This window comes from Diceros bicornis, chromosome 3, assembly GCF_020826845.1.
Source record: "Diceros bicornis minor isolate mBicDic1 chromosome 3, mDicBic1.mat.cur, whole genome shotgun sequence".
Lineage (NCBI taxonomy): Eukaryota > Metazoa > Chordata > Mammalia > Perissodactyla > Rhinocerotidae > Diceros > Diceros bicornis.
The window spans coordinates 95,873,569-95,896,653 of NC_080742.1; the positions used below are offsets into that span (position 1 = coordinate 95,873,569).

Below are 23,085 nucleotides of genomic sequence, written 5' to 3' on the forward strand. Positions count from 1 at the left end.
AGACACCTTCTTTCACCAGCAGACATGTCCATTTCTCTAGTTCCAGGCCCAATGCTAATGACCTGAAATAGAGGATCTCATTTAACTTCCCAAAGCCCCAGAACTTCTGCTTCTTTCTCTGCAAGGTGGGGACCAGAACCCTACCTGAGGGGTTGTTCTGAGGATTAAATGAGCCGATCTGTGGAAGGTGACTGATGGCCCAGTGTTTGGCATAAGGTTGTTTTCCCTTCCCTATTCACCTCTGCCAGGATTCCAGGAGGCTGAGAGCTTGCTTTGCAATGTGCTCTGGGGGCCCAGAAAGATCCTTGGCTTTAATTAGCTAGTTCTGGTGCTTGGAATCCCACTATCGGCACTTCCTTCCCATTTGTGAGTTGTTGACTATCATTACGCAGAGAGGAGAGACAGGATCTTGGTTCTCCAGGTGGGGTTACATGCACACACAGAAGATAGTTCCCAGCCCAGAGCCCCATGCTGGGGGATGTCCTGGGGATGGGTGACCAGAGAAAACTTCCAGGACAAGGTAGGACTTGAGCTGAGGAAAGCAGGGAAGTCATCCTCCCTACAGTGGGGACAGGGCAGGGGGCTGCATCAGTGTGGGATGAGGGAGGGGACTGGAGCAGGGTGCTGGCGGTTGGCAAGGAAGGAGACCCAGGGCGGTGTACAAATACGATGTAGGTCACACAGCTGGAAAAAATCCCCTCTGGGCGAAGGGAATGTGAGGTGGGCACTCAGAGAGGAGGGCAGTGCTCCGGCAGGCAGTCATGGGTGGGGGTGTGTTGGGGCCCCTTAGTGCACATTCCGGAGATCAGCCCCAGGTGACACATCCCAACCCAGGGCAACAGCAGGGCTGAGCTATTTGATGATGGTTAATGACCTTCCCAGGCATCACAGCTGAAAATGGAGAGTCACATATCCAGGTTGTTTCAAACTGACTTCAAGGTTTTCCAGTAACTGAACTGAGTACCAAGACGTTTTCCTTTAACATTCACAACCACATGGACAAAACTAGTTTATGGTTTTTAGAAGAACTGATATGACCTTGAAGCAAAAGCATATCAGTTTCAAAACTATACCTCTCCAAGTTAAGTCAATTCACTAACTCTTGTGTCAACTCAGTATAATTAACACAAATTCAAAACAACTCTGAATTTATCAATATCAACCAAGTATTCTTCAAATTTTTCCTGTAATTTTTGCAGCCAATTTACATAATGCTGTCTGTTATGATTAAAATCCTTTATATATTGATTCATGTGAGGAAAGTGTGTAAAATTATAACTATTGATCATTATTATTAAAATAATTTGAGATTCTTATATTTGTCTGGCTAGGTCACAAATGAGCTTTTCCTTTCCCCGGAGCTTCAAATTTACCTTGATAAATGTGATATTGGTGAGAAAACTTACAATGACCATTTTTTATCTTTCATTATTGAATATTTGGTTAGCATTTTTCTGTTTCAAGAAAATCTTGGAGTTAACAATACAGTAAATCTTGGTAAAACCCTTGCATGACTCAACCAATGTGCATTGGCGAAGAAAAGATTATTAAATTCATTGTCTTTTATTTCTTTCAACAGTCCCATAAACTGGCAATGTTTCATAGCATTTGCGCTTAAATACTGAACAATTGTAACAACTGTGTCCATGACACTAGCATAGAGTCTGTTCAGAAAAGTGAGCACAAATATTTTCAATATGCATCAGACAGTGGAATGAAGCAATACGGGAAACATTAGTCTCTTGTTCTGAAACTCCAATACCTCAGTCACGCTAACCACATGTCAAATGCTGGTTATGAACGATGTGTACCCACATATGTTCATAAATGCATGGAATATTTCTAGAAGGAAAAACAGGAAACTTGTAAGAGTGGTTGCCTCTGAGGAGAGGAACTGTCTGGCTGAGGCAAGAGGAGAGGGGGAAACAGTATACCTTCCATATTTTTAAAATTTCATATCTTGTGTATAATTTGTCTATTAAAATATAAAAATAATTTTAAAAACTCTTGAAGTCACAAAACAAATAGCATTTTTGAAAGCTCACTCTGGCGGTTGTGTGGCGAGTGGATGAGAGGAGACAAGTCTGGGCGCAGGACGACCTGGTGGGAGACAGTTGTGGTTGTCCAGGTGAGAGATGAATGTGGCTGGGACAAAATGGGGGCAGGGAAGATGGAGAGAAGTAGAAGCTAACAGACATCCCGAGGAGACACAAGCAGCAGGGCGTGGGATAGATTGAAGGTGGGCTTGACGGAGAGGGGTAGCAGGAGTGAATTCCAGGTTTCTGACTTGTACAACAGTGGGGATGGTGATGGCCCTCAGGGAGAGGGGGACGCGGGAGGGGGAGGCCCTGAGAAGAGACATTTGAGTGTTTGTGGGGTGTGTGAGTGGAGATGCTGGGTGAGCAGCATGGAGATGCATGGATAGCCCTGGCTGCACATGGAAAATTTGGCATCATCTGCATAGAGGTAGAGATCAGAGCAGAGAGATTAGGATGGGAGCAAGGACTAGATTGTAGGAGATCAGGTGTCACAGAAGCCGGGAAGAGGAGGTTTTGAGGAGGAGGTGGCGTCGGCACTGTGTGCTCAGAGGTCCACTAAGCTGGTAACCGAAACCATTGGACTTAATGAGTCCGGGGTGACCTTAGCAAGAGCTGGCAGTGGGGGGTCGGGGAGTGGGTGCAGAAGCAACAGTGAAGGTGTGGAGAAGACTTGAGAGGGAGGCAACCGAGCTGAAAGTGTGGGCAACGCTTCCTAGACATTTGCTGTGAGGGGAAGGAGGAGAAGGTAAACAGCTGGCCGGGCTGGGGAGAAGCTGGGTCAAGGGAGGGTGCGGTTTGTTTTGTTTTAATTGGATAGAAGAGGAGTAATCAATAAGGCAAGGTTTCTGAGATGGGAGGGAATGGAATCAGATGGGCAGTGGAGAGATTGGAGGAGGACAGCAGAAAAAGGTGGGGCTAGATGCAGGTAGGCGTGTGCCACCTGGCCACAGAGGACCCCTTCCGCTGGCCCTCCTGGCCCCAGAGCCCTCCCAGGCAGGAGACCTGCAGTGGGGCAGGCACACTGCCTTCCACAAGATTGCTCATTCCTGTTTATCTGTTCTTCCTCCCTCCCTCCCTCCTTCCCTTTCTTTCGTTCTTTCTTTTTGCACCAGGGAAGCGTCTTTCCTTTCGTTCATTCATTGAAAACAAATTTCAGAATATAAAGGGGGATGCACAAGGAACTCAGTCTCATGGATTGCTGTAGAATTGAGTATGTGCCTTAGTTTTCATGTTTCCGTGATGGAACGTTAGCTCTTTGTGACTAAGAACATGCCCAGGACCTGTTTGCAGGAATGGCAGGTGGTCCTGAAAAGACTTTGCAAAGTAATATTTTCTGATGCTAAATCCTGAGGTTTGGCTTTTAATCAAAGCATGTGATTCTTATACCTTTTGTTAACTTGATTATTGAAAGAGACATTAATAATAAAACTAGAAATTACAAAAAAAAATCCTACCACTTGGCAATAAAAAAAAGCAAAACACCTCTTTTTTTGTGTGTGAGGGAGATCAGCCCTGAGCTAACATCCGTGCTAATCCTCCTCTTTTTGCTGAGGAAGACCGGCTCTGAGCTAACATCTATTGCCAATCCTCCTCCTTTTTCTCCCCAAAGCCCCAGTAGATAGTTGCATGTCATAGTTGCACATCCTTCTAGTTGCTGTATGTGGGACGCGGCCTCAGCATGGCCGGACAAGTGGTGCATCGGTGTGCGCCCGGGATCCGAACCCGGGCTGCCAGTAGCAGAGCGCACACACTTAACAGCTAAGCCACGGGGCCAGCCCAAAACACCTCTTTTAAATAATTCTTGGATCCAAGAGGAAGAAAAGCAGATTGCAGAATTCCTAAAAATAATAATAATGAAAACATTATATATCAGAATCAATGAGCTATATCTCAAAAAGTGCAAATTAAATACTTTTCTTTACTTAAAAAAATGAAAATAAACGAATTAAGTATTAACTCAAGAGACTAGGAGAAGAACTAACTAAACTGGAAAAGAAAAGGAAGAAACAAATAAAAATAAAGTACGAATTAGAAAAGAGAAATTTGAAGAAATCCATTAATATAAGACACCATATTAATCAGTCAAAGGGGAAAAAACTCATATAATCATTGTCAAAGATCCTGACAGAACATTCGAAGAAATTCAATATCTTCTTCTAATTAAAAAACAAACCTTTGATAACATAGGAAATTATAAATACCTTCTTAACATAATTATATATATATACCAACATATTAACATAATTATATATACAGCAACATACTTAACATAATTATATATATATATACACCAACATAATGGTGAAAAATAAAAAACTTTCCCATCAAGATGATTCAGGATCAAGAAAAGGAAGTCTTCTATTACTATTATTTTACATTTTTACAGAAATACTAGCCAATGTAATTAGGCAGGCATGAAAAATCAATGATAAAAAAATTTGAAAGGTAGAGTGAAAAATATCATTATTTGCAAATGATAGGATTGTATGCCTACCAAATCCAAGAGAATTAACAGGGATAAATCATTGGCAACTATGAGAGAATTTAGTAGGTGACAGAATATGGAATTAATATACAAAATCAATAGGCTTCCTATACATAAAAGAATTAGAAATATAATTTTTTAAAATCCCATTAACAGTAACAAAAAAGGTTAAATTTCTAGGACTGAACTTAATAAAAAACACAAGGAGTATTGAAAAGTTTTAAATGATACTGAGGGATATGAAAGAAACCTAGAATAAAGAGATAGGAAGAATCAATATTATAAAGATGTAATTAATATCTAAATTTAACAAGAAAAGACAAATTGATTCTAACATTAATAAGGAAAATAAACAAGCAAGAATAGCCAGAAATCTTATGAAAATAAGAGTAATGTTGTCCTATTAGATGCCCAGATGTCCTGTTAGATATTAAAACATAATAAAAATCTAAAATAATGAAAACTATGGTATTAACAAATGAATAGACAAATCAATGGAACAGAATAGGAACATCAAAAATAGATCCAAATACATACGAGAATTTTGTATATGATAAAGGTGCCATTTCGGATCTTTAGGAAGAAGATGTGTTATCCAGTCAATGCTGTTGGGATATATGGCTAGCCTTGTGGGGAAAAAAGAATAATATTGGTTCTCTACCTCACTTTTTATACGATGATAAATTCCAGATGAATGAAATAATTAAATGTACCAGATGACAATATGAGGATTTTGTTTATTTGCTTAATTTCACACTGGGGAAGTGTAATGCAAAACCTAAATGTCATAAATGAAAGGATCGATGACTTTGACTTCACGATTATCAAATGTTTCTCCATGGTAAAAAAAAAAATCAGCATAAAAATTCAAAAGATAAATACCAAATTGGGAGAAAAATAGTTGCAACACAACCTTCAAAGACAGAGAATTTCAAATGGCTTTTCAGCTGGCCTCATAGAATGATTGAGGAAGTGTTCCCTCCTCTACAATATTTTGGAAAAGTCTGAGAAGGATTGGTGTTAGTTCTTTAAAATGTTTGGTAGAATTCACCAGTGAAGCCATCTGGTCCTGGGCTTTTCTTTGTTGGCAGGTTTTTGATTCCTGACTCAATCTCCTTGCTAGTTATGGGTCAATTCAGATTTTCTATGTCCTTGTAACTTAGCCTTGGTAGGTTTTGTGTTTCTAGGAATTTGTCCATTTCATCTAGGTCATCCAATTTGTTGGTGTACAGTTGTTCATAGTACTCTCTTATAATACTTTTTATTTCTGTAGACTCAGTAGTAATGTCCCACTTTCATTTCTGATCTTAGGAATTTGAGAGAGATTCTTGACCTTATCTTCCAAACCTTTTACTGAATTTTTAAATTAAAATTTCAATTATGTTTTTAAAAAAAAAATCAAAAAGCTCTTTCCTATTTAAAAATACCATCCTGTAAATATAGGATTTCTTTTTGAAAACTTCCATTCTGCTCCTTATGTCCGTTTGTGGTTTTGGTCTTTCATGTTGGAGGCATCCCACAGATGCCCGATTGAAAGCTCCGTGGGAGGTTGGGGCCTTGTCAATTGTAGTCTGCAATGTAAGTTGATCAGGTGGTAAGCCTGATTTTTTGTTTGTTCGTTTGAATGATCCTAAATATTGATATTATTAATAGATCTTTTCTTTATAGTTTCAAAGAAGAGTCCTCTGAGCTTTTGCCTGTGAGTAGAGCCTGGCTGGTCGTGTTCTGGGTGCCAAGTGGGGTCAGGAGGCTAAGAGTGACCATCAGCAAGGGGACTTGGACTCTCCCCTCCTGTTTTCATTTGGCCATTGCCCTCACCTGATTCCAATCCTACAGAGTAGAGCCTCTGGTCTCCAGCAGCGGTGGAGGGGTGGGGATGTTCCTCTGATGTGCCCAGCCTCTTCCCCGTCTCCTGTGCGCCTGGTGCCTCGCGGTCCAGAGCCTTCTCAATGTTCAGTGGATTGAGTCTCTTGCTCCCTTTAGATCACCCCCGCCCCCCTGCAGGAACTCTGCTCTACTCAGTCATTCACCGCTGTTCCTTCCCCACCATCTTGTAAAACGTGTCATGTGTCTCGTCCACTGTTGTCTCCTCTGCCATCTTCTTTCCTTTTTTGAATTAATACCTTTTTATTCCTTTACTGTCATTTTAATGGAGTTTTGGAAGGGATAGGGATGAACACACATGTGTAATCCACCATGTTTAACCAGAGTCTACGAGTTACTTAGAGAAAAATTTCTGTCTATCTATCTATCTATCTATCTATCTATCATTTACCTATCTGTTTATAGTTATAGTTATGGGCTAAACTGTGTACCCCTAAAATTCATATCTTGAAGTCCTAACCCAGAGTACCTCAGAATGTAACTGTATTTGGAGATACGGACTTTAAAGAGGTATTACGGTAAAATGAGATCATATGGATGGATCTCAATCCAATAAGACTGGTGTCCTTATAAGAAGAGATTAGGACACAGACAGAAGGAAGACCACGTAAGGACACAGGGAGAACTCCACTATCAACAAGCCAAGGAGAGGGGCCTCAGAAGAACCAACTCTACTGACACCTTGATTTTGGACTTCCAGCCTCCAGAACTGTGAGAGAATAAATCTGTTGTGTAAGACGCCGAGTGTGTGGTACTTTGTTATGGCAATCTCAGCAAACGTACACACACACACATACACGTACACATGCAGAGAGAAAATCTTTTCCCAAGACTTGGTGCTATGCACTCAACCTGATTATTTAAAAAGTGAAGTTTTCGTCTGTGTGACACAATAATCAGGTGCTTTGTGAGCCAAAGAAGAAGGTCAGGATGGCTAATAACAAGCTTTAAAAAAATTAAAATTGCCTTATCTAGAATAAACATATGAATCCTACTGTTTCTTCAAAAAATATAAGAAATCAGGATGCCACTTTTAATGTTTTAATGGAGCAGGAAATGAAACTCAGATTTTAATCAATGGGTTCACCTTAACATTAATGTAACATTCCATTAAAATTTTGAAACTTATAATTACTCTTTCCAGGAAATTCAGCAAACGAATACAAGGAATTTGCACCTTTATAAAGTACATATAAAGAATCAGATTCATGAGTGCAAAATACTTTCCTAAATCAAAGTGGTCAGAAGGCAAATACCAAGCCAAATGTCCAACAGATTCCACTAAACCTCACTCAAGGGTTTACCACTAGATGGAGATAGTGAGCATGAACTAGGTCCTTTATGCTTTAAACTTGGCGAGTTCTCTATTTTCTCAAATAACAAGGCTGTGGAATTATTTTCTTAGATATTTGTGGTAGCCTATAATCACTTTTGATTCCTGGTTTAACCCGAGAACTTCTCTTAACTCTATCTGCCCCATAAATCATGCCAGTTTGTTGCAATGGTTTTATACACCACCTGAGTATTTGTTGGAACTATGAACCAGAGCCGGCACGGATAATACCGGCATCTCAGCCAGCGGAAGACACTTAGGGTAGTTTAGGTGCTATGACATTAAATACTTTTCAAGTGTTCTTTTTAAAATTAATTTTATTTAGTATATTATTTGTTGAATGTAGGAATTTAATAGAATGTTACTGTATAAGTCATTAAAGATGTTATATTGTAATTTCTAATAACATCCAAAAAATAAACCTTCTTAAATCCTGTTAAGAGGAAACTCTCTTTTCATGTTTTAAGATAGCGAAGGCAAACCAGTTCTGAGACTCTCTGCGACTTCACTGGCCAACTCTGAAGGCACCAAATTTAACTGTGACCCAGTTTTGGTCTTGGAGCCGATCAGAAGGCACTGAGTTGAAGCCAGGTTTAGACTCTGATTCCTCCAAGTCACCAAGTGGTTCTACTGGAGAGGAGTCTGGGTAGGAATGAGCTAAGGTTAGAGGTAATATTTTTGTTATTTGGTAAATGTGTGTAGATCACGCTCACAAACAGCAGCACTGGCCACTCACGGAGACAGAACACTTGAAAACACACCTGCTTCTGCTAAATTGCAAAGACTTTGCAGAGGTTCTGTTTAGAATTGTCTTCTGTTTCCAAATCAAGCTTGGCTTTTAGTAAATTTAAGCCAAGATCAGACACACACTGGCTTCTAAATCCATCTTTGAATTAAATTGAAGAAGATATAATCTGATGCCAGTCTGGAGTTAAAAGACATAGCACTGGAATAATAGATTAGATTTGACATTGAGAGGGAAGAAATGTAGATTTCTAGGTGAAATCAAGTTCCTTCTCTCATGGCTGAGACACCAAGATGATTTGTTGCAGCTTTTCCTGGCAACGTATGGTCCTAAGAGCAAACCGCCAAGCGGTGGTAAACGTGGCTGCCAGGGAGCGGAGCACGCTCCCTGCCGAGCGTGTGACTCTGGCCACGACAGGCCCCCTCTCAGCCGGAGGTTCCCTAACGGTTCCTGCATTCCAGTTATTCTGGAATAATCTTCCAGGTAAAAGAATATGTTCAAGGCACTGCTACCTACAGTCAGAGTCCTTCAAGTGGGAGAGTTATAGACTCAAGTTTTTTTCCAGGTTCCTGTTTTTTGCCTCACTCACGTACTGATTGGAATTTTTCTATAAGAAAAAGTGGTATTTTTCTCTCACTACAAATTCTGCTGGACTCGCATCACCTGTTTAACAAGCAGTAGCCAAAGGAAGAGAGTTTGAAGTTTACCGGTAAACACCTGGCTCAGACTGCTGCTGAGGCCACGCGCTGTGGTCTGATCGACTCGAGTAACCGAGGGATGCAGCTCGTACATTTCCTCTTCCCTGTGGGCACAGCCACTTCCTCAGTACCTTCCGTGGGCCTGACCCCTTTCTAGGGGCTGATTATACAACGAAGGGTAAAAGGACAGGCCAATTCCTGCCTTCCTGTGCATTATATTGTAGTGGGTAACTAGACAAAAGCCTTCTGAATGAATAAATATCTAAATAATTTCAAGTAGGTGATAAGTGTTATGAAGAACAATAAAGCTGAGTAGAGGGGCTTGAAGATGATGGGGTAGGAGTGGGTGGTGGGTTGAATAACGGGCCTAATCCTTGTCCAGGCCCTAATCCCTGGAATGGTGCATGTTACCTTAAATGGCAAAAGGGACTGAAGATGTGATTAAGCTAAGAATTTCAAGATGAGGAGATTATGTTGGGGAAATATAATTAAAAACAAAATCTCGTGCCAGCCCAGAAAATCTCCCCACAGAAGTATAAGAGAAAGAAAACAGTTTTATTATTGAATAAGCATTACACCAGAATGAGATGCACATCACAGGCCCTCTGCTAAGAGATTGCAAAGACAGAAAGAATCTCACCCCGTTATACAGCCCAGCAGATGCCACACCTGGTCCTCAGGTGAGAGGACTTGACAGCACTATTTGTCACACAGAGTTCATCCTATATTCACCTGGTAATTGGGGTGACCACCTGTGCTGGCAGATTGCCTTTATCCAAAGGAGAAATACACTTCTATCTTTATGACAGGAGGTAGTTTTGCAATTTGAAACCAGGCGTCCACCCAAGTTAGGCTCCCCCACTCCCATGGGGCCTGGGAGACAGGGCCCCCCTCTCCCTTGATGGTTACATTTCAAAGAGCTGGCTCCCAGGTCCTGAGAAGGACAGTCTTGGCTGTAAAGCTGGCAAGAGTCTTATTTAGCTTTCAAAAAGATTTACAGACATCTCCATGGGGCAGAGAAAAATCCACAGTGACAAGTTTCCTAAGGAAAGGAGTGGCTGTAGGGAAAGTCTCTCCCTTTTGGCACCAGGGAGTATTAAAACTTATTTTTCTTAGTTTTAATTTGTGTTTGCCCTCGCAGTTATCCTGGATTATCTGGGTGGCCCTAATGTAACCACAAGTGTCCTCATAAGAGGGAGGTGGAGGGAGATCCGACTGCAGCAGAGACAGAAGGCAGTGTGACGACTGAAGCAAGATGCTGCTCTGCTGGCTTTGATGATGAGGAAGGGCCCTGAGCCCGGGCATACGTGGAATGCAGCTCTAGAAGCCGGAAAAGGCGAGGAAACAGATTCTCCCAGGGAGAATCTGTAGGGAACATGGCCCACACTTTGATTTCGGCCCAGTGAAACTGAGTTTGGACTTCTGGCCTCCAGAACTGTATGAGAATAAATGTGTATTGTCTTAAGCCACCAAGGTTGTGGTAATTTGTCACAGCAGCCACAGGAATGAGATATAGTGTACAGGTGAGAGTGTGGAGAGGAGAGAGTGTCATCGGGAAGTGAGATCTGAGGAGAGGATGCTTGAGGCCGAATCTGGATCAAGTGAAGGATTGACCTCTGTAAAGATTCAGAGGAAGAGCATTGTAGACAGAGAGAACAGCAGCTCCAAAGGCCCCATGGTGGGAACAAGCTATTGTTGCTGGGCAGTGTCCAGCAGGACCTCGGTGACACGGAGTTAGAGAGGCAGGCACGGGCAGACCAGGTGGAACCTTAGAGGCCACGGCAGCGGTTTGCCATGTTTTCACCATGTGGAGTGAGCAACCTGATCTATGTTTAAAAGGGTTGATCAGGACAGGAGACTGGACTCCACGGTGGCCAGAGGGGAGGCAGGGAGAGTAGGAGGCAGCTGCTGCAGGGGCCAGGTGGGCGCAGTGGCCATGGGGAGAGGCTCGAAGTGGTGAGCAGGGCCTCACAGCCATGGCGCCCAAGCACTGGTGCTCGCCACAGGAAATCTGAGATCTCTACCTGGTTTCCTCTTGACCAACCATGTTCTTCTTCTTTTAGAAAAACAGTCTCCTGGAACTAGATGTGCAACAGAAAAGTGTCTTGTGCAGCAGAGCTTGGGGGGCGACATTTGCTCCCTACCTAGAGCTTTTCTTATAGGAGAAAGGCATTCTGCATGTGTTCATGCATTCAAGGATATATTTAGAACTGCAGAAGTAGGAGCACTTTGATCTTTTCCTTAGGGTTTCCACATGACCCAGCAAGACTCCTTTCACCCAAGATGCTAGCCTGGGACAGTCAGGGCCTCCCTCAGTTTGGGCCGCGGCTGCTCTCTCTCCAGGTCCAGACGCTGGGAGGGCTCACAGGACGGAGGGCTGTGTGAGCTCGCACAGGTGACTGTGCCCGCGTGAGGCACTCCCAGGTGGTACCTGCTCACTGTCTCCTCCCCAAATTGCCCGCAAACACCTGGGATCAGCTCCGTGAGAGTTTCCAAATCTGCCTTCGGGATGCTGTTGGAAGCAGAAGTTCACAATAAAGTAAGTTCCATTAGAATGAAGTTGCCTCTCTTCTCTCTTGCTCCCTTGTCTCCTCCAGCTTTTCAACAGTCATCACTCAGAAATTGTCAACAAGCATTTGGTTTTATTCCATATTAAATACCAACCCAAGAGATATTTCCATCACTAAACCAGGGTTAAAAGTCCTCTCAACACCCATCACATTGTGGAAAAACAGCACGGACTGTTTCTGTCTGACTCATGGTAAGGCCCAGCACCTGGCACAGTGGCAGATGGTGGGCATTGAATAAATATTTGTTGGATGTATGTGCAAGCCTGTGGGGAGGATTGGGACACTCTATCTGCAAGAGGTGGGTGCGGTTTTCCCTCTTGCAGCTACAGGGCTGCTTCTAAACTACACTTGGGCATCTCCACGGAGGATTTCTGGAGCCATTGTTCCCCTCATCCCTGGCACGCCCACCTGCTTTGCCGTCTAATCCGGTAGAGGGAACCGGCACTTCTGGAGGGGAAGATGGATCCCCCCAGGGCCCCTAACAATTTTTGCTGTCCAGCGGGTCCCATATTCTCTTTCTCTCAAAGCTGAGAGAATCGCCATTGGGCTACGCCATCTGGCTGGTGGCTGCACCACCTTCCCTAAGGTATATTGAGGAGTGAAGTCCCAAATACCAAGGCCTGGAATTTCTGACTGGCATAAAGGCTCACGAATCCCTCACAACTCCTTTGCCGCTCATTTTCTGTCTGCAGAGCGAAGGCCCAGACACACTATACTTAGCTTCCTTTGGCTGTGCCAAAAGAGGAAGTTAGAGCAGGTGGTGAACTCCTGACTGGGCGAGATGACATTTCTTCCAGTGGGGGCTGGGGAGTGAGGGAGTAGTTCAGGGCCCTGGTTAAGCCCAGAGCCTTTCTGCTAAGAGACTGGTTACAGACCGATGCAGATACTTTGTGAGTCTGTGCAGGAAGTCCCCTGTGAGGGTTTTAGCGGGAATGTAGTCATCAAGCAGCAAAAGATGTGTCACATTTACTCATGAACTAACAGATATTTCACAATTACACTTGGTGCTTTTCCCACACACACAACTTTAGGGGTTAAGCGTGGGGCCAGGTTCTTAACAGCCACTATCCAGCTGTGTGGCCTTGGGCAAATTCCTTAACATCTCTGAGTATCAGTTGTTTCATTTGTAAAACAAGACTAGAAGAGTATGTTTCTTAGGGTTGTTAAGAGGGTTAAATGAGATAGTATGTAAAGAGTTTATCCCTGTGTCTGACACAAGATAAGGACTCTCTAAATACTAACTATGATTACTAAGTATTTAGGTAGAAACTGGAGTATCTTCTGATCGCACTGATGATAGAAAAATCCATTCTTCTGTACTCATCAACCTTGACGTGTATTCTACAATATGCTATGACTATATTTTCTGAACCCCAAAACCACATGATCTGACAGGTGTTTTTTTCATATTTGCGAATTTTATTACATGAAAAGTATAAAAGGTATACATTTAATCTACAAATAGAAACTGTACAGTGAGAGGTAAAACAAGAACCAAACAAGTGGAGAGATATGGATCTTATATCTCTTCAAATGTGTTTTTAAAATATTTGTGAGAAATTTAAAAAATATTGACAAGAAATTCTAAAGTTCACTGGGAAGAAGAAATGAGTGATGCTTGCCAAGAAATTTTGGAGGAAAAAAAGGAATCTGTGTGTAGGGGGAGTACTTACACTACTAGTTATTAAAACTCATTTTCTGATAAAAATACAAACATAAAATCTAATTTGGGGTGGGGTGGGGTGGCATGGCCTCTCTAAACATATCCCCAAAGGCAGAAACCATAAACACTGTCTACTTTATAAGGAGGACCCCCAACAGTGTAAAATAAAACCAATTTCTTGACTTTTTAAAATGGACAAATAGAACAGTGGGCAAAGGGACATAAGCAAATTCACAACAAAGAAAATACAAACAGGCAATAAATAACTATGTGAAAGAACAAAGCTAATTAGCAATCTAGGAAATTAAATTCAAAACGATGAGAAAAAACGACTTTAAATTGGAAAAAAATAGCCCGTCTTGTCAAAGATATGGAAAAATGCGCATTTCTCAAGGGAAAATTAATACGTTTTCCTGGAAGAGAATTTGGAAAACATTTAAAAAATATACTCTGTCTTTGACCTATTAGTTCCCCACTTCTAGAATTTTTAAATCAGGCATGTGCAAGAAAAGATGACTCTATAATGATATAGAAAAACATAAAATTTATGAACAATTTATTTGTACATTTATGCTGCTATTAAGAATCATGTTATAAAAGAATATCTAATAAAATGGGAGAAAATTCACAATGTTAAGTGAAAAGGGAAGAATACATCTTTGCACGGCAGTATCCCAATTATGTCAAATACGCATGGGTAAGCACAGGGAAAAAAATGGGAGGATACATACCAAAATATTACATGTAATTCACTCGAGGAGCTAAAAGTATGAGAGATTTTTATATTCTATTTCGTATTTATGCAAGAGATTTTTTAACAGTTTAAAAAATAATTGTACAATTAAAAAACTGCCTTTGTTGAAAAGCGTAGCCTGGAAAACCCAGGAAGTGCTTCGTTTGGAAAGCCAAGGCCACCTGCTAGTCGCTGAGTCACGCGCGCAGGCTCGCACCTGCCTCCGCGCTCGCCAACTGCCTGCTGCGCGTTTCCGGAGAAATGTCCCCCGTGCGCGAGCGGCCCGCGGGCCCCGAGGCCAGGCCCCGCTCTTTGCCAAGTTCTGGAATAGAGGGCATTCCCTTTTCAAAGTTCACACGAGCGGGCCTTTTCTTTCTCCACTTCTGAACAAACCAGAAGGCAAACTTTCGGGTCAGCCGCGCGCCCCCGACCAAGGGGAGCGCAGCGCGGCCACACCCCCCGCGGCACTCAGATTCCGCAGCGGGCCGAAGGTCGAGGCGGCCGGAGAAGCGCAGGGGTCGGCCCGGGGGCGGGGAGCGCCCCCTCGGAAGGCTCCGGCGAGCGTGGAGCCTTTAAGAAGCCAGCGAGGGCGGCTCGAGCCGAGTGACCAGTCTGGCCACGCGGTCGTCCAAGGCCGCTCGTCCGCAGTCAGGACAAAGCGTCGGGAAACTTGAGCCGGGCCTGTCCCGGAAGATCGGGCTGTGGTCGCCATGGCAACGGAGTCTGCCCCCGGCGGCCGTCCCCGGCCCGGCCCGGCCGGAGATGGAGCTCTGGGGGCGGGGGAGGGACCCGCTCGGCCAGCGCCGCTGCCCGCCCCGCCCTCCGGCCGCGGCCGCCGGCCCGAGCCCGAGACTGACCCTCGGCAGCTCCTGTAGTCACGTGGCGCTGGGAACCGGCGGGGGGGCCGGGCACGGGCCTGGCAGTGGTGAACTCGAACCTGCTGCTGTCGCGGCGGCGGGTGGGGAGCGGGCCGCCGGCGCCGGCGTTCCGGACTCATGGACGCGCCACGCGCTTCCGCGCACCCCGCCGGAGAGGTTCGTCCCGGGCAGGGCGCGGGGGTTCCACGGGGCCGTGGCGGGGGCAGCCCTACCTGCCGGCGCGTGACTGTGTGCGCTGTGTAGGGGGGACACGGCCGCACCGCGGGGGGGGTGGCGGCGAGCGCGCACCTGCGCACAGGCTCCGCGAGCGGCGCGCCGCGCGGGGACCCGAGAGGGCCCACCCGGGGAACGCGGGGCCGTATGTCCGCGAGCGCGGAGGGGGACACGCGCGAATACAAAAGGGAGGAGTAGGGTCTCCACGGCACTTCGCCATCCAGGATGTGCAGGGAGATTCTGACCGAGTCCTGGTCGCACTAGCTCGCCTGCACAGCCCCCTGGGAAACGAGCCTGGAATTCCTGTTGGGAGGAGGGTGGGGGAAGGGGAGCCAGCAGGGATTCCAGAGTTCCTACCATCGGCCGGCCTTTGGCCATCAGCATGGAGAATTCGTGCTGTGACCTTACCGGTGGAGGAAGTGACCCCCAGACTGCAGCTGTGCACTTCCTTGGTAAAGGGGGCCCATTCATTTATTAATCCAGAATCCATTAAGGTAGTGACCTTAATGCGGGGTGTGAGGCTTGGGTGGGGGAGGAGGTGGTGGCTGGCGAGGACACAAAGATGACTGCCCTAGAGGAGCTCAGAGCCTCATGCCTGTTTTCTCTCCCCTCCCCACAGGTAAGGCTGGCCTCTCTGCCGTCTGAGGTCTGAGCTCTGCCATGGGGGTAGGGGTGTCTTTACTGCTGCAGTTTTCTCTGACATCTGGGGGCTACCAGAGTGTGGGCCGAAGCAGGCGCTGCAGCCGCAGAAGTCTCCCCAGGAACATTCCCAGGAGGAGCTGGAAGCACCCTCACCTCCAGCTCCACTGTCTCCAGGGTAGAGTCTGGCCTTCTTTGTTGGGTTCCCAAACCATTCCACAGCCCCAGCGCTCAGGCCCCCCCATCCTGGCGGAAGGAAAGCACCTGTGGGGGGAAGGATCACATTCTCATACCCTGGGAGTTTTACTTGTGCTCAGTCTGGCGGGTGGGAATGAGTCACCTCTGTGCTCCTGGAGGGGAGTGCAGGCTCTAGGGAATTTCGGAGGATGTGTCTGGAGCTTTTGAGCAGGCAGTGAGGGTCCCTGAGGAGTCTAACCACCACCCCACCCCTCAGTGAGTGTAAGAGGCTCTCCTGCAGGAATCCGGGCTCCCCGGAACTGTGGAGGAGCTGAATGTGGGGCAGCCCCTGCGGGGTTGGGGCAGGACTGGGCAGGGGACAGAGATTACAATCTCTTCTTTCCTCCCCTTTTCTTGCCCCAGTAATCCCTACCACCCCACCGGAGGCATAGCCAGGGATCCAGGCGCCCGAGGGCAGCAGGCTGAGTGTTCCTTGGATTCAGGAGAGCTTTCCTTCCCTCGATGTCCTAATCGTGTGTGTGGGTGGAGGGGGGCAGGCGGGCAGAGTGTGGGCAGTCTGGACAGGCAGTGCCCGGCGTCAGGCCATGCTGGGAGTAGCTTCCAGCGCTCCCCTCCTGTTTCTGAGAAGGGCTGTTCTCGCTCGCTCTTCAGGCTTCCACCCTGAGAGGCTGAGGTTAGGGAGGCTGAAAGTGCCTCCCCCTTGTGTGATTAGAGCCCAGGAGAGGATAATAGGAATGAAAGGCTATGGAAATGTCTCTCAGTGAGATGGTCATAAACCCAGGTGTTTTCAGGGAAGAACACTGGCCTGGGAGTTTAGAAGACCTGTCCCCAAATCTCGGTTCTGCTGTTGGTTACTGTGTCCCCTCGGGCAAGTCCTGTCACCTTTTATGCCTCACAGTTGCTTCATCTGTCAAACGAAGCATAGTGTCTGTTCATGCAGCCTCACAGGGTTGCTGTGAAGCTCAGATGTGGCAACAGGACATAGCAGAAACAAGCGGGGGGCCGTGGGGAAGCACCTGGAAAAGTGCAAGGCCCTGTTGGGAGAGGGGACCCCGTCTTCCAGGGAGTCCTGAGGCAGCCAACACTGGAGTGTTTACTCCATGCCAGATACAGGGCGGCTGCCATGAGGGGGATTTCAAGAAGTGTCCGAGTTCCTCCCGTCTGGTAGTTTCCAGGAATCAGTAAAGACTTATGACAAATATACTTGAAATGGCATGTAGAAGCCTGAGACTGAAAGCACACGGAACATACACAGAAGTGGAAGAGTAGTCTAGATTCAGGGGCGCTGGGAGTTCAGAGGGTGGGCTCCTCAGGGGAGGCACGGGGGCAGGATGAGCTGATCTCTAGAGTGACTGTGCTTTTCCACCCTCAGCAGAGGAAGCACCGATGCTGGAACGCCGCTGCAGGGGCCCCCTGGCCATGGGCCCTGCCCAGCCCCGACTCCTTTCTGGGCCCTCCCAGGAGTCGCCCCAGACCCTGGAGAAGGAGCCCCGTGGGCTGAGGTTACAAGGCACTTCTGCATCCTCGTCGGGCAGCCAAGCCCCGGGTAGGGCCCATCGCTGTGCGCACTGTCGAAGGCACTTCCCGGGCTGGGTGGCCCTGTGGCTTCATGCCAGACGCTGCCAGGCCCGGCTGCCCCTGCCCTGCCCTGAGTGCGGCCGTCGCTTCCGACACGCCCCCTTCTTGGCACTGCACTGCCAGGTCCATGCTGCTGCCACCCCAGACCTGGGCTTTGCCTGCCACCTCTGCGGGCAGAGCTTCCGAGGCTGGGTGGCCCTGGTTCTGCATCTGCGGGCCCACTCAGCTGCAAAGCGGCCCATCGCCTGTCCCGACTGTGAGAGACGCTTCTGGCGCCGAAAGCAGCTTCGAGCTCATTTGCGGCAGTGCCACCCCCCTGCCCCTGAGGTGCGGCCCTTCATATGCGGCAACTGTGGCCGGAGCTTTGCCCAGTGGGACCAGCTAGTTGCTCACAAGCGGGTTCATGTAGCCGAGGCCCTGGAGGAGGCAGCAGCCAAGGCTCTCGGGCCTCGGCCCAGGGGCCGCCCTGCGGTGACCGCCCCCCGGCCCGGTGGAGACGCCGTTGACCGCCCCTTCCAGTGTGCCTGCTGTGGCAAGCGCTTCCGGCACAAGCCCAACCTGATCGCCCACCGCCGAGTGCACACGGGCGAGCGGCCCCACCAGTGCCCGGAATGTGGGAAGCGCTTCACCAATAAGCCCTACCTGACCTCACACCGGCGCATCCACACTGGCGAGAAGCCCTACCCGTGCACCGAGTGCGGGCGCCGCTTCCGCCACAAACCCAATCTGTTGTCTCACAGCAAGATCCACAAGCGATCCGAAGGGTCCGCCCAGGGCGCTCCTGGCGCGGGGAGTCCCCAGCTTCCAGGCGGCCCCCTGGAGCCCTCGACAGAGCCCACCCCAGACGCCACGCTGCACCCTGCCCAGGAGCCTGCACCGGAGCCTCTGCTGGAGGCCCCAGGAGAGCCCCCGCAGGACCAGACGGCAGCCCCCCCATCTCTCTACAGCTGCCATGACTGTGGCAGGAGCTTCCGGCTGGAGCGCTTCCTGCGGGCCCACCAGAGGCAGCACACGGCCGAGCGGCCCTTCACCTGCGCCGAGTGTGGGAAGAACTTCGGCAAGAAGACCCACCTGGTGGCTCACTCCCGGGTCCACTCCGGCGAGCGGCCCTTCGCCTGCGAGGAGTGTGGGCGCCGCTTCTCCCAGGGCAGCCACCTGGCGGCGCACCGGCGTGACCACGCCCCCGAGCGGCCCTTCGTCTGCCCGGACTGCGGCAAGGCTTTCCGCCACAAGCCCTACCTGGCAGCCCACCGGCGCATCCACACCGGCGAGAAGCCCTACGTCTGCCCCGACTGCGGCAAGGCCTTCAGCCAGAAGTCTAACCTGGTGTCCCATCGGCGCATCCACACGGGCGAGCGCCCCTACGCCTGCCCTGACTGCGACCGGAGCTTCAGCCAGAAGTCCAACCTCATCACCCACCGCAAGAGCCACATCCGGGACGGCGCCTTCTGCTGCGCCATCTGCGGCCAGACCTTTGATGACGAGGAGAAGCTCCTGGCCCATCAGAAGAAGCATGATGTCTGAGAGGGCAGGGGCTGTGGAGGCTGCGGGAGGGCGGGCCTGGGCGTCATTCACCCGGGAACGTGGCAGTGGGCCTTGGGGCCTGAGTTGCTGCTGGTGTGGGCAAGGGATGGGAGAGAGGCGGGGAGTGAGCTGGGCCTAGTTAGAGGGAGGTCAAGCCCGCCCAGGCGGCCAGGGAAGCAACTTACAGAGCGTCCAGACCCCAGCCTCCAGTGGGTGTTTGCTAAGGTTCCGTCCTCACTGTCCTGTGCCCTGGAAAAGTAGCAATAGCAGCCCCCCACTTAGAGCCCTCCGGCTGGAGGGGCCACCAGTGGACAGGAAGACCCTTCTCCTCTGGTGTTAACGCCTTAACGTCCCAGTCTTTTATTATGAGTTCCTTCATCTCCTTCTTGGAGGTAGGTGTGGTACAGCCCTTAGTAAATGAGTGCTCAGGAGGAAAAGTGGGCCAGCTGGCTAAACCTGGGAGAACCTGCCAGCCTTGTTAGGCAGTACCTGGGCCTTTTCCAGCACTAGGAGGTGAAGCTGAGCTGCTCTAACCTGTCCCACCCTGTCCCCTCCGTCCTGCCCCTGCACTGGTACCCAGACTTGGAGAGACCCGTCTACTGTTAGTGCTCAGCTCATCCCCTTCCTCCGAGAAGGTCAACCCCCTGGTATTTCCCCATCGGTCTGACTTGCTTTATCCACCACCCTCGCGGCGCTTAGAGCATCCCCTGGCTGTCAGCAGCTGTGTCCAGGCTTTTGTCTAACAGCAGCCCTCCTCACTCCCAGAACTAACCCGTGTGGAAAGGACCGCCCCATTGATGACGGAGGGTCAGCTGATGGGAATAGGGGTGAATTTCCTATCCCACATTTCCAGCCTATGGATGCCCAGCCTCTGCTTGAACACTGAGGTGATAGGAAGTCCCCACCTCCTGAGGCCCTGGTTCTACTGTAGGATAATTCTAATTGTTAGAAATTCTTCCTTATAGTGAATGAAATCTGCTTTCCTGTAATTTCTACCTATTGGGCCTTGTTCTGTTCTCTGGAACTAAACAGGACAACCACTTACCCTCCTTTTCAAACTAGAAAATAAAGATTTGGTTTTAGAACTGGTGGCTGAGAAGCGTTCCTTTCTCCTGGGGAGCTGTGGATTTGAGTGAGGAGCAGCACGCTGTACTCTGAGGAGGGGGGCTGCAGGGGCCTTGGTAACAGGCCAAGTGCCCTGACTTGTTGATCTCTGCACCCTGCCTCTGGTCTTCCCCATGGTGGGGGGAGGAGGGCCACACCCAGCACGTGGGACTAATTCTTTAGAGGTTCAGCCTTGTGTGGGGTCAAGTCTGACTTTCTGGGTGCCAGTTATGGGGAGGAAGGTCTGATTTGATTCTGTCCTGCAATGCGTCCCTGGCCGGCCTGCTACGCTTACCCACATCTGTTACTACGTACGCTTCCCTGCACTGGTTGCTTCGTAGAGATTTGAGTGCCTATTTTTATTTACTTATTTTTTTGTGAGGAAGATCGGCTCTGAGCTAACATCTGCCAATCCTCCTCTTTTTTTGCTGAGGGAGACTGGCCCTGGGCTAACATCCATGCCCATCTTCCTCTACTTTATATGGGACGCCGGCACAGCATGGCTTGACAAGCGGTGTGTCGGTGCGTGCCTGGGATCCGAACCGGCGAACCCCGGGCGGCTGCAGCGGAGCGCGCGCACTTAACCGCTTGCACCACTGGGCCGGCCCGAGTGCCTATTTTTGACAGGCATCAATAGGCCCTTTTCCTGCTTGTCTTAGCAATTTCTGCATAGATCCCTAGCACAGAGTCTGGTGCATCATAAGAAGCAGTTTGTTTATGGGAGTGGCACCTTCCAAAGAAGTTGACCTAAATTATCTCGCATAATCCTGGTGCGGTAGGTACTCTTCTTTTACAGAAGAAAACATTTGCTCAAGGTCATCTAACCTATAATCACCAGAGGTGATTCAGCTGGGGTCTGCCAGACGCCTGGAACCTGTACTCCAGACCACCGCTGCGGGTTTACCGGGGAATGGAGTGTGCTGCGCTTTTGGTGAAGATGAGTATTAAGTGCCTGCCACGAGCTTGATGCTGTGATGGAAACGGGGGTTTACAAAGATAAGACCCAGTCCTTACCCCTACGATCCTAAGTCTGGGGAGGACATGTACGTGTACACAATGCGTAGAGAGAGGAGGTGGGGTGGGTGGGGCTCCAAGTGTGTAGGATGGCAGCAGATAGCTTCAAAGCTTCGTTTTGGATTATGGGGTTAGGAGGACACTTAAAAACCTGCCTAGTCGATGGTAAACGATCTTTCAGAGCCTAGGGCATTGCGTCAAGAAGGCATCATTTAACTATATCTCGTTAGGGGAGCCCAGGGCTTTAAGGAAAGGGAGCAATGTTTTTTTGGGGGACACCAGGGAAGTAGGTAGATGTTGGGGGATGATGGGCAGGGAGCAGGAGACAGGTCCTCAGACATCTAGGGTTAGTATGAGGGGGTTAGGGAAAAGGATGATGGAGAGGGAATCTGACCAGGGGTCCTGACTTTTTGAAAAATCATCACTTTTAAAGGAAATGCCTGGCGTGTGGGGAAGGCAGATGTAGATTCTTCTAGTGCTGTGCTGCCCACTGCTTTTGGGTAGAGATGGGAGGAGAGTTCCAAAGGTCAGGAAAAGCCACAGAAGTGTCCTTGAGGGGATTGGTAGAGCAGGGACAGAGTCAACTTGCCCATGGTCCTGAGTCCCTCGGGGGCCTGGTGGGCCCCAAGTCCTTGCTCAGCGTGGCACATGCTGGCCTGCGTCTTGGAGGAACTGCCTGCGTTGGATGGGTCAGTGCTGTGCTGACAGGAGCTGCCCTTCTGTTCTGAAGAGTCCAGAGTTTTTCTCTCTCTTTTTTCTTCTACAGTTACAAAAGTATTAAATTATCGTGTCAAAATTAAACAGTGCAGACATATTTAGATTTATTTTTAAAGTGAAAGTCCTCCTTCATTTCCCCCACTCCACTCCCTATGTCTTTTCTCTTTGCACCATGTAGAGTTTGCGAGTGTCCTTCCAGACATTTTTTCTGTGCATTTGCAAACACACATATGTAGCCTCCCCCTTTTTTGCTTAATGGAAATAGGATCCCAGATGTGCTTCATTCTTCCCACCCTGAAGTACCCTTGGTTATGAAATGTGAATCTGGAGGACGTCTTTCATCTGTAGAGGAGGAAACGGGCCCCGAGAGTGGAAGTGACTTGCCCACTGGAAGCCAGTGGCAGATCTGGAACAAGCCTTTACTGAACCTCCACCAGGTACTCTGGAAAATAGACGAATGAGACTCTTGAAGAGTTGATGGCCTGGTGGTATCGGGCCTCTGTGTAGGGTTTTATACTTTACAAATGCTTCTATAAACCATAGAACCAGTTAGGGTCCTGCACAAATCCATAAGGTACATATATAACTAGAAAATTATTAACTCTTTTACAGATGAATAAGTCAAAATCCAGAGACAGAAAAAAGTGTCTTTTGTAAAAGCTGCACATGAACGTTGTGGCATAACTGGCAGAAACTCGGTCCCCCAGTTTCCTTGCGTTATGAGGCCGAACAGCAGCTGGCCACCTGGCAAGTGCTTAGTAGGCAGCTGCTGACTGGTTCATTAAAATAAGGTCCACCAGCTTAACAGTAAGCTTTGTAGCAAGACTGAGAGAGAGGCCCAGCTTCTGTTTGTGTCAACCTCGTGTCTCAAAGGCGGTTTCTAAGCAGCTCAGGAGAGAATCCTGCCAGCGGGAGTTGACCTAGCTGGCCCCCTTGAGGTAGCAGTGTGAGGAATTCTACTGACATAAAGGAGAATTTCCTTCCAATCAGGCTGGGTAGATGAGAAAATTCTCTTTCCTGAAGGTCTCCAGGAATAGAGACACTCCTTGGGGGTCTGGACCCTACCTCTA

General features: G+C 48.3%; 1 protein-coding gene across 6 annotated transcripts; it reads left to right on the top strand.

Moving 5' to 3' along the window:
* The first annotated feature begins 14,949 nt into the window (after positions 1–14,949).
* REPIN1 (replication initiator 1) lies at positions 14,950–20,269 on the top strand. Of its 6 annotated transcripts, none has more exons than XM_058532803.1 (3): positions 14,950–15,184; positions 15,932–16,058; positions 17,454–20,269. In XM_058532803.1, exons 1-3 carry the CDS (start codon positions 15,146–15,148, stop codon positions 19,178–19,180), a joined length of 1,893 nt encoding a protein of 630 aa, XP_058388786.1. In that variant the 5' UTR covers positions 14,950–15,145; the 3' UTR covers positions 19,181–20,269. The 6 variants fall into 6 exon arrangements, with proteins under 6 accessions (XP_058388786.1, XP_058388777.1, XP_058388791.1 ...); XM_058532794.1 differs by having other exon boundaries at positions 14,952–15,184; positions 17,451–20,269; XM_058532808.1 differs by having other exon boundaries at positions 15,100–15,184; positions 15,861–16,058; positions 17,451–20,269.
* The last annotated feature ends 2,816 nt before the right edge of the window (positions 20,270–23,085 follow it).